Source organism: Saimiri boliviensis, chromosome 10 (assembly GCF_048565385.1).
Source record: "Saimiri boliviensis isolate mSaiBol1 chromosome 10, mSaiBol1.pri, whole genome shotgun sequence".
NCBI classification, from domain to species: domain Eukaryota; kingdom Metazoa; phylum Chordata; class Mammalia; order Primates; family Cebidae; genus Saimiri; species Saimiri boliviensis.
In genome coordinates, this window is record NC_133458.1 from 64,453,848 (window position 1) to 64,466,140 (window position 12,293).

Genomic DNA, 12,293 nt, shown 5'->3' on the forward strand with positions numbered 1-12,293 from the left:
AGGCTGCTTCTGCTGCTGCTTCTGCTGCTTCTTTCTTCTTCATCTTTCCTCCTCCTCCTTCTCCTCCTCCCCCCTCTCCTCCTCCTCCTTCTCCTCCCTCTCCTCCCCTTCCTTCTTTGTTTCTTCTTCCCTCATGAGCTCATCAGAGAGTTATGGCCCCTATATTTTTTGGTGTTCACCATCTTTTAATAAGATTAACTCCTTTTTCATCACTTTTATTATTTATATCCAGTGCTTTTCTACTGTCTTTCTTTTCCTTTCTTGTGGAAACTTTTACTACAATAATATTCTTATACATCGTTTTCTCTCCAGTGGTAACCATATATGTTTTAAATGAAATTATTCTTTTTCATCAACTAGTTTTATCTCCTTTTAATTTTTTAAGTCCATGATCTGCTGAATCTTTTTGGTTTTTAAAATGTTTTTGATTAATGCTACAATATCCTAGTGCTCATCAATTAATATTGAAATAGTACAGAGATTTTTAATGACTATTTACCTTTAGATGTTGTTGGATGCTGTTTGAACATTCGTACCCTGAAATGGGGTGGCAAACATTAATACCCAAAGGTGTTAACCAATAGTGTATATGAGAGTTAAGTTACCTGTGATAAGAAGGGCAGTATGTGTCCTATTTATCAGTACCTGATTTTTGTCTTGCAGGAAAATAGAAATGGGGGAATGGAGTCTTACTCTTAACAGATCTCTTAATTGTTAGGGGAAGATGGAAATCCAACCTCAACAACTGTGAAAGTCTGAAATTTTATCCTACTTATAAGTTAACAGATGTTAGCTTGCTGCAGTTTTGTCTATGTTGGCAGAAGACAGGAGACTCCTGGGTCAGAGACAAATGACTTTATTACTCTGGCATTGGCAATAGCCAGAATAGCAATATTTTCTTACACTGGTGTCTTGAGCCTTAATTCCCAGAGGGTGATAGCGGAAGGAGCCAGGTGACACCCGAGCACATAGTGCATTGTATTACAACAAAGAAATTCTGAATTTAGGAAACCTGAATCTCTTATAGTGGGAAGTAAACATGCCTGCTCCTTGCTTTGGAGGGAGATGGTCTCCATCTTCCAAAGCTGTTCCCCATACAAACATCATTGAAAGGATAGTCCAGAAGAATCTCAGGCAATAAGGGGTTCTAGATATTTATTATAGTGAAATGTTACTGAGTAATCTTTCAGAATTCATTTCCATAGGTCACATTAAATATTACATTTTAATCATTTAAATTAAGCCTGATGATGTAAGAACGGTTTTGTTTTTAAGGCTTTTGAAGACCAATAATGCTAAGTTAAAGTCTAGGAGGTATTCATTTGTATTCTTTGTCTTAAACTTTTATATTTCATAGTTCCATATACCAAGAACATGAATTTTGAGGATCAGTATAGGGTTGCCATTTCTTCTATTTTGCTGTATATGAAAACAACCCTCTCAAAACATCTAACTACTGTTTACAATTGCTACCAATAAAAAAAAAAAAGAATCTAACTACTAATGCAATATGGTACTCTGGATTGGATCCTTGAATAGAAAGAGGAAATTAAGGGAAAAACTGGTGAAATCTAAATGTTCAGAGTCTAGTAAATGGTAATATACCAATGTCCGTTTCTTGGATTTGACAAATATACTAAAGAAATATAAGATGTTAACGATGGGAAGAACTAGGTGACAGATTAATTCTCTATATCATTTTTGAAATTTTTCTGTATATCAGAATTATTCCAAAATAAAAGTCTATTTATAAAAGGAAAACAATTGATAATTTGAATAATAAAGATAAGGAAGTAAATATAGAACAAAGGACAGTTTAAAAAAATAAATACATTTAGCTTTATGAAAAAATAAGTGCACTATACTTATTTTTATCTTTTTGACAGGGACTGGTAAAATTTTTTGAGATGCATTAGTATAGATTTGTGGATCATTGGCATTTGGGAACCACATGATAGCTTTACTTAATTTTAATTCACTATAAAAGGAGAGGAAATAATCTTTTCACTTTTCTTAGCCTTTAGAATCAGATACCATTATACTGTATACCTGAAAAGATATTTGGCCTATGTCCTTTCTATGAATCCAGTCTGATTCTGTACAATCACAGATTATGAGTTTTAATTGGGATAGGTTGGTGGATCTTCTTTAACATAAAATTTAGCTTTTCTAAGAATTTCCGTTATGCAGCTGGCCCTAAGGAGACTACTTTTCTATCTGTCTATCTATCTGTCTGTCTATCTATCTATCTATCTATCTATCTATCTATCTATCTATCTATCTGGTATTAGAGATGGGGATCTCACTGTGCTCAGGCTTGTCTTGAACTCAAGCAAACCTTCCTCCTCGGCCTTCCAACGTTCTGGGATTACAGGTGTAAGCCACCATGCCCAGCCTCCCAAGGAGACTTACAATTGGGAAGGTGGAGTGAGGATTGGAAGAATGCAGGTTCTTGACATTGATGCCAATCAAGAGGGAGTTGAGACCAGGAAATAAATGTGGTTTTGGTAGGCAAGCACCTGGTGGAACAGACTGCAGCCACCAATGTGTCAGGACAGTGTAAACACCTCGGGGGAATCTAGGATGCAGTAGGGTTCAAGGGAAGACCTTATGTTCCTGCAAGGTGGTATCAGCTAGAGCAGAGTTTCCCAACTATGGTAGCATACTGGAAACATCTGGGCAGACTTTTAAAATACGCAGGTCCCACCCTCTGCAAATTCTGATGCAGCTGGTATGGGGTGAGGCTGTGTATTTTTTTAAAAAGCTTCCCCCTGTAATCCCAGCACTTTGGGAGGCTGAGGCGGGTGGATCACGAGGTCAAGAGATTGAGACCATCCTGGTCAACATGGTGAAACCCCGTCTCTACTAAAGGTGCAAAAAATTAGCTGGGCATGGTGGCGCGTGCCTGTAATCCCAGCTACTCCGGAGGCTGAGGCAGGAGAATTGCCTGAACCCAGGAGGCGGAGGTTGCGGTGAGCCGAGATCACGCCATTGCACTCCAGCCTGGGTAACAAGAGCGAAACTCCGTCTCAAAAAAAACAAAACAAAACAAAACAAAAAAACACTTCCCACATGTTACTAATATGCTGCCAAGGTTGGCAGCTACTGTACAGGGTGAGGAAGGGTCCCACTTGTGGAAGAGAGTGACTGGCATGAGCTTCCCAAACTGCATGGCAGAAGGCTGGTTCTAGGCCCAGTGCCCATGGATGGGGAGAAGGCTATGACTCAGTGAACAGAGCAGGAGAACAAGAGTTGCAGGGGCGGTTGTTTTGATTGGAGGTGCCTACACTGGCCCTAACCCTTTTAGCATGACCAAACCATTCCTATCTGCTTGTGACTTTCACGAAAGTAGCACTGAAATGCCAGTATCCTGGGAAATCCTTTGTCTGAGGCAAACTGGAACTTTGATTTTTCTGGCCTCTTTGATCCAGGCCAGAGCATCCTGCATGGTATCCTATGACCAGCACCAACAAAAAACAACTCTGCTCTTCCTTAATATTCTTATCTTACCTCTCACCTTCTATTATGTTTCTGATAAAGCCAGCTGCTTTTTGGGGAACCAGAAACAGAGTGAAGTATATTCTTTCTGTGTCAGGAAGGGTCAGCCCAGGAACCAGTGTAAGATTTCAGTGAGCTCAACAGTGAGGAGCTTCAGAATCAGAAACAGGAGTAATATAAAGCAGTTGTTCTCAAACTTTAGAGTGCAGTGAAATCACCTGAAAGTCTGGCCGAATCACAGGTGAGTAGGCCTCATCCTTGAGCTTCTGAGGAAGTCTATAGTGAGGCTTGAGAAATTTGCATTTCTTTTTTTTTTTTTTATGAGTGTACTTTAGGTTCTGGGGTGCATGTGCAGATCATGCAGGATTGTTGCACAGGTAGACACGTAAAAATATGGTTTGCTGCCTCCATCCCCCCATCACCCACATCTGGCATTTCTCCTCATATTATCCCTCCCACCGACCTCCTTACCCCCCTGCCGACTTCTCCACCCACCCCCTGCTGTCCCTCTCTCGACCCCCCACAACAGACCCCAGTGTGCAATGCTCCCTCCCTGTGTCCATGTGTTCTCATTGTTCAACACCCGCCTATGAGTGAGAACATGCAGTGTTTGATTTTCTGTTCTTGTGTCAGTTTGCTGACAATGATGGTTTCCAGCTTCATCCATGACCCTACAAAGGACACAAACTCATCGTTTTTTATGGCTGTGTAGCATTTCATGGTGTATATGTGCCGCATTTTCCTTGCCCAGTCTGTCATTGATGGGCATTTGGGTTGGTTCCAGGTCTTTGCTATTGTAAACAGTGCTGCAATGAACATTCGTGTGCATGTGTCTTTATAATAGAGTGATTTATAATCCTTTGGATATATACCCAGTAATGGGATTGCTGGGTCAAATGGAATTTCTATTTTTAGGTCCTTGAGAAATTGCCACACTGTCTTCCACAATGGCTGAAGTAGTTTACACTCCCACCAACAGTGTAAAACTGTTCCTATTTCTCCACATCCTCTCAAGCTGATGCTGTTGGTCTGAAAACCAATCTTTGAAAACCACTAGCATTAATAACTTGACTTTGTAGCAGGCACACCTGGGTGTGATCTCTCTCAGTCTATGGTTTTCACTTGTAAAAGAGGGAAAATAATATTCACCTCATCAGTCATCATGACCTATCACATAATTCACTAAACAGGATGTCCAGGATATGGTAGATACTTCCATTCTCTGAAAAATCTTTCTGTATCCTTTGCATGGGGAGTTTGGTACTGAATTATTTTTAGAGTTAACAATTCCAGATGTGATTATCAAAATAATGTAGAGGAACGTTTTACAACTCTAAGAAACCCAGGGCCCTACCTCCTTGGAGATTCTGCTTCAACAGGTCTGAGGGAAGGCCTGGGCATCAGTTGGTTTAGAAAGCCTACCATGGTACTTCTGAGAGTCAGTTTTGGGAACCACCATTCTGAGGAGTATTTCCCTTGTACAAGGGTTCTCAAGCACTGAATTTGTATTCAGTCATTTGGAGCATATTAAAAGATGCTGTTGCCTGGTCCTGCCTCCAGAAATTGTGAGTTAGTTGGTTGGAACTAAGTCATTGGCTTTAGAATTTTAAAAGCTCCCAGGTGATTTTGAAATGCAACCAAGGTTGAGAACCTCCGCTAGCATATTCCTGGAAGAAGAAAAATGTGGAGTACTTGTGACAATGCAGATTCTTAGGTCTCACCTTAGCGCTCCCTGCACAAACTCTCTGGGTGAGAGACAGAATCTGCATTATAAGTCAATGCCTTGAATTGTTATTCTTAACAAAGTATGAGAATCACAGCTCCAGGGACACTATAGCATCCCTAAATATTGCTTGACTACCTCCCTCACCTGTTTATATAGCACTTTATGGGGGTACTGTACATTGTTATCTCATGGAATTTCCTGCATATCCTTATGAGACAGCTGGGGTAGATGTATCTCTAGTTTATTGGTAAGGAATTGGATATTCAGGGAAGTTTTCTCCCCAGTAGCCTGTGTGGGTATATGAACATAAATCAGGCAAATGTGCTTCTCTGAAGGGAGACAATAGTCTAGTGAAGAAGTAAGACAGAAACAGACATTAAGGTAGGAAGAGATTGTAGTACGGTTGAAAAATACTAGGAAAATTGAGAGAAGGAGGAGTTAACCAGAAGTAAATTATGAGAAGGGAATTTGAGAAAACCATTTGGAGGAGGTGGTCCTGGCCCATTTTGGAGCTGTCAAAGTCTAGTTTCCTTTGAGGATCTTGATATAGGGTACATGACTTGTGGTATGTCTTTGAATTTTATGAATAAATGATTATTTTGACTTTCCTAGAATAAAAAGTTACAGTAAAGATTTCTCCCATTAGGAAGATAAACCAATAAAGACATATGAACTATCCTGTTGATTTTTATAGAGGTGGATATTCTTTTAGCTATAACTAATTAGCTAAAAATAAACATTTGTACTTTTATGGCTATAGTATTAGATTGAGGAGTATGAAGAAAGTTTCAAGGACAATGGATTTATTTCTGGAACAAAGGAGACAATAAGGAATAAAGCTATCACCTGCAGTCCGATGAAGAGCCCAACTCTGTCAGGATGTGCTGGCTTTTCTTGTCCTACATCTGTCTTAGATTAGTGTGTATAATACTTACTTCAATACAGCATACTTCTGACTTCTTCAAAAGTTATATGAAGACATAGAGAGCCTCTATAATTGATAAGATTTGAGAAGGTTGGTTTGTTAGTGGTCTTTACCGAAATAGGTGATTTTTAAGTAAAATGCAGCTCATAATTTTCAAATCCAGTGCATATTCTAAAACATACAAGTGCAAAGAAATACAATTATATTTGTCCCATTAGTTATTAAGATTTAAAATACACCTGATCTGTGACCTCCCAGGTCCATGTCTAGTACGCTATCCCACATATATACTGATAGAAATGCACAGAAATATATAAAAGGATGTTTGTGCAACATTATGGCAGCAAAAAAGGAGATTATCTAAATGTCCATTAGTACCAGAATTTAAATGAATTATAGTTTGCCCCTCTAGTGGAATAGTATGCTGTCGTTGAAAAAATTCAGTATTGATGTAGAAGGATGCCAAGCTTACCTTAAGAAAAATAAAGTCAAGTGACTGAACAGTGCAGTGTACGTAGGATAAACTGTGAACTGAAAATGATATGTGTATGTGTGTATATATGCATCTGCTTGAATATTTATAGACTTGACATGGTACATAAACTGTGTTGAAAATGCTTACCATTTAGAGGGCAACTACAGCTTGAATAGTATATGTGAAGGGAGTATTTTTATTCTTCACTATGTACTCTCTCAATTCTTAGAATTTTTGCACCACATGTGTATTACTTTAAAGTAATTGATAAAATAATTTACAAAATAAAAATATTAAATTTAATATTTTTATTTTGGACTAAAATATATTTCTAAGCATGTTAAAAGAAATAAAAACTTCATTACTTTTTAGTTTAAATAATTATAGACTTATGATTAATTATCCCTGAAAAATATTACAGCACAAAAATGAACTTTCACCATGATTTCTAATAATTACATATACCACCAGTTGATAACTCAAGATTTGAATTGCAGTAACGCAAACGGAGATTTTTTTCCCCTGGTGTTTATGCCTCTGCTGAAGTGTCATGGAAACATTTGATAATGATTCAACCATATTGAGTCTTTGCTTCATTTGCCACGTTAGGCTTTTGTGCAGATGGGTCCTGATCATATGCTGTTTTTGGCTTGACTCCTATTTTTTCAAATCAGAGGTTAGTGAAAGATTATTTTTCGTTATTGAATCATCTGTATAACTCTCCCCAATATAATGGAGGAATGTTTTTAAAAAATAAATTATTTGTTCTTTTTAGATTTAATTATGACATGTTTCCAGAGTTGTGTTTTTGAAGAAAACTTTAGTAATTTATAAAATAGTATGTGTTGACACTGACATATATCCTCATGACTATCAATTTCCATTGTTTTCTAGTCTGATACCATAATTCTCAAAATTTTTTTTTGTTTCTACTTCTCTTTGTTTATCTTTCTTTCTACTATCTTTATGTGCTACTGTTCACTATGAGTCTTAGACTTCTAAGAGGAGAGGGTCTGATTTGGTTAGTCACTCTCCAATATAGGGAAGCACTTATAGACAGAGTTCTGTCTTTATCAGGTCATCTGTTAACTATTGATCTTTAATGTCTGGCCAACACAAAGAGTGTTGATCCCTGATCCAATCAGATGTATCTAGGAAATCAGGGCCATCTAAGCAATGATGTTCTCTCATAAACTCAGAATATAATCTATGGATCATTCACCAGTGTAACAGCCCAACACACACTTTTCTAACTTTGGTTAAATTTATCCTTAGCCCTACTCAGAAAGTAGAATACCACACAACAGAATAGAAGAATAAACCAGCCTAGGGGAAAGTTTAGATTTGCCTTGCATAACTCAGGTACGAAGTTTAACAGTAGGGGAAAGGACACAGGCCTTGAATTCACATAAAGTTTTCATCCCTACTTGGCAACTTCCCAGGTAGACAGCCACAATCTCAGATTGTGGTTCCTATGTAGAATAGGGATAAGAATATTTCTTTGTAGGATTGATATGAAGATTTAGTGTGATTGTGTATGTAAATTGAGTAGGAACACTAATAGACATAGCAATTAAAATAGCAGCGAACTTTTGTTGGGTACTTCCTGTGGGCCAAGCATTACTCTAAACCCTTTATGTCTATTAGCTAATTTAATCCTCATAACAGCCTTATGAGATAATTATCTCCAATTGACAGATGAGAAAACTGATGCAGGGGCAGTCTTTGTAATTTATTTAAGATTACACACAGGTAAGGGAAGGAGCCAGTAGCTCATGCTGTTAACATCTATGCTAGTACTCTCTCCTGCATATATATGGATAGAATGCCCAGAAATAGATGAAGGGATATTTGTTGCAACACTATGACAGCAAAAAATATCTAAATGTCTGTTAGTACAGGACTGTGTAAATGAATTATAGTTCACCCCTGTAGCGGAATATTACAGCCCTCCACGTGAAGTCAGTGCCCTGTGTTCTAGTGTCAAGGACTTGTTTCAGCCCCCAAGTCTCTGTGGCTTTCTGGGTTCCCATCCCTGTACAACCCAGATGTGAAGTACCACCCTATCTTCTCCATTAAATGCAACCACAGCCCTCAGTTCATGATGGTCAGTGGCTCCCCTGGGAATTTGGAGGTGGTTTAAGGTCAGGCATTGCATTGTGTATTTAAACTACTCTCCACCACCACCCCGCAATGCTGAGAGTTACCAGCTTCTGTGGGATTATCTCACAAGGAGCAGTAGTCTCAGTCCAGGCTGCTTTCCTTGGATTTTTGGTGAATAAAATGTCTTCAGCCTGTTATATCTCCAGGTCATCCTGTTCTCTCTCCTCCATTTGTGAAACTCTGAACATTTTAAATAGTGTTAGTCCTTAAGTCATACTGTGAAGTAGGTAACATTTGCCTCTTGAAACCACCCATCCTATCAGTCCTTTCTGTTTCACTCTTTCATATCTCAGTGAGTCAATTTAATTAGAAGCTTTCAGCTACTGAAGAAATAGATCAGTGAGAGAATGGGAAGAGGTCATTTAGAGAAGAGCTTCTCAAACTTTAATGTGCATATGAATCACATAGGGACTTGTTAAGTGTAGATTCTCATACAGTAGGTCTGAGGTAGGGCCTGAGATTCTGTATTTTTAATGAGCTCCTGGTGATGTCAATGCTGCTCGTCTCTGAACTGCACTCTGAGTAGTAAGTATTTAAAGGTGACATCCTAAGATGGCAGATGATTTACATTTTAACTTTTCCAGGCATGGTTAATCCAAATAAACGAATCTCTCTTAGTAGAATTTTGTTAATGCAATTGATTGCTAAGAGAAACTTCACAATTTAAAACCCTCCGCATAAATTGCTTACCAGTAAAGCCATTGGTGTTTCGAGAAAAGAATGGTATGAACTTGTTATCTGGTAGTCAAGCTTTGATATAAACACTGTAAAAACAAGCATTTCCTACATCAGTATAATTTAGTGGCTCTCAAATGATATATATTCATTTTTACTTAGCTTTGTGTGAAAGAGCATTGCTTTGCTGCTGCTCATGACTGAGTTTCTGTTTCTTTTTCTTTCTTTTTTTTTTTTTTTTTTTTTTTGAGACAGGTTCTCACTCTGTCACCCAGGCTGGAGTACAGTGGTGCCATCTCGGCTCACTGCAACCTCCACTTCCAAGGTTCAAGTGATTCTCCTGCCTCAGCCTCCTGAGTAACTGGGATTACAGGTGCATGCCACCACACCTGACTAATTTTTGTGTTTTAGTAGAGACAGGGTTTCACCATGTTGGCCCAGCTGCTCTCGAACTCCTGACCTCGACTGATCCACCCACCTTAGCCTCCCAAAGTGCTGGGATTACAGGTGTGAGCCACTGCACCAGACCATGGTTGAGTTTCTTATAACTAAAAAACAGGTGATTAAACTTTGGTGCAAGGGCTGCATATGTATTTCCTTTCTTTTCTTGTCTTTGTTTCCATTTTCCTTTTGAGACAGAATTTTCACTCTTTTTGTCCAGGATGGAGTGCAGTGGCATCACAGCTCACTTCAGCTTTGAATTCCTGGGGTCAAACGATCTTCCTGCCTCTGCCTCCCAAGTAGCTAGGACTAGAGGTACATGCCACCACATCCAGCTAACTTAAATTTTTTTTTTTTGTAGAGACAGATTCTTGCTGTGTTGCCCAGGCTGGTCTTGAACTTCTGGCCTTAAGTGTTGCTCCTGCCTCACCTCTGAAATCATTGAAATTATAGACACAAGCCACTGTGCCTGACTCCACATGTGTATTTCAATATCTCTTTCTTTGTTTCTCTAATATTACCTACATAAAAGAAAGGTTAAGTCAACTTTTATTTCCCTGTCTTTTGATTTGGAGCCAGCTCACTCAGAGTGTTTATGAATAATTCCGTTAGAAACGGTTTAATAATGCTAATCTGAATAATGAAATGCCATACAGAGCTCTAGATGTGGATGGAGGTGCATTGTGAGTAGAAACCTCCTATGAAATGAAGCAGCTGATTCTCCTTGTGATGCAAAGGCTTACATTTTTTCTTTCTGTTTTCAGGGAGGAGAGCACTGTTACTACCAGGGCCATATCCGAGGAAATCCTGACTCATTTGTTGCATTGTCAACATGCCACGGACTTCAGTAAGTATTCAAAAAGTTATTTGTGCTGTTTATTTTTTCAATAGTTTATTTTCTTTATTATGAATGCACTATAGTAGACATCCTATTTTGTGTCAAGAAAAATTTTAAATCAGCGATGGATCTGATTTGTTTTTCTTTTGTGTTTTATAAACCAAGCAGATTTTTAAATTAGAGTTGCAAATGGCCAGGTGCAGTAGCTCATGCCTGTAATCCCAGCACTTTGCGGGGTCGAGGTGGGCAGATCACCTGAGGGCCCGGCCAACATGGTGAAAACCTGTCTCTACTAAAAATACAGAAATTAGCCAGGCATGGTGGCAGGTACCTGTAATCCCAGCTCCTTGGGAGGCTGAGAAAGTAGAATCACTTGAACCTGGAAGGTGGAGATTGCCGTGAGCTGAGATTGTGCCACTGCACTCCAGCCTGAGGGATACAGCAAGACTCAGACCCTAAAAAAAAAAATAAAGTTCTACATTTTGCAAAAGAAAGAAAAAATATATATTGTCAAGAAAAAAGGACAAGAAATAGACATTAAGAAGATGCTAGACTCCATCTCAAAAAAAATAAAATTAGAGTTGCAGAAAACAGAGGCTTTGGAATTTCACAATGATACCTTAGAATGATATTTGAAGTATATTTCTAATTTCATTCAAATTCAGACAGGAGTGGTTTGGGTTAACTTCAGTGTCTGTTTCTGTGGATGTTTAGCCCCTTGATACACTCCTACTCCTTCTTGATATTAGTTTTTATATTTTCATCAAATAATATAAATTTCAGTAAATGAAACCTACACAAAGAGAAAAGGCTGCTGGTGACTTGACTCCTTACACAAAGAGAAAAGGCTGCTGGTAACCTAAGAGCTCCTATGTTTTTGCCCTTTTTCTCAGCCAGAATCCCACCTAACTCATAGCAAATTTGTGGGAGGGTCTGTCATTTCTCAGAGAGCTCCAAGGAACAAAGTTCATCCTTCCTCAGGGCCTTGCTTCCTTTCTCATAACCTTCACTATCCAATAATGTTTGTTAATGTTTAACATGGGAATACATCCACTTCCTCCATCCTGTTGATAATGATGATGAACAGGTGGTTGTTTCTTATTTGTTTTGTAACTGTTTTAAAGCTACCATGTCATTCCTCAGCATTCTCTTTTAACTAAATAATTTCATTTCCTTCTTGTTTGCTTTACTTTTTGGCACAGAACAAGCCAGCACTTTAGTTTTGTTAAATTTTTGTTGAGAAACTTTAAGATAATTCCTTTTTGTTGCCAGTTAGAGATGTGGCTTTTCACCTAACAAGCAGTTACTGAGTGTCTCCTGTGTGCCGGTCCTAGAAAAATTAAGGCGATTGAAACACAAGTCCTGGGAGCTCACAGTCTCATGGGGAGGCCAAGTCTAGCCCAGTTTCCTGATGTGGAACATGATAGGTGTGTGTCTGTGTATATATATATACTTTTTTTTTGAGAGAGGAAAAAAAAATTGGGAAAAATTCAAGCTAAGCATTGTCCCTGAAGAACAGGTGGCACCTGAGGCTCCAGAGACATTCCACCTG

General features: G+C 38.6%; 1 protein-coding gene across 23 annotated transcripts in view; it reads left to right on the forward strand.

The window, feature by feature from the left end:
- ADAM22 (ADAM metallopeptidase domain 22) overlaps positions 1 to 12,293 on the forward strand; it is a 241,831-nt gene that overhangs the window by 135,389 nt on the left and 94,149 nt on the right. For all 23 annotated transcript variants that reach the window (XM_074379366.1, XM_074379365.1, XM_074379371.1 and 20 more), the window contains one exon: positions 10,668 to 10,750. In XM_074379366.1, the coding sequence (XP_074235467.1) occupies positions 10,668 to 10,750 (83 nt within the window). The remainder of the gene's footprint in view (positions 1 to 10,667; positions 10,751 to 12,293) is intronic.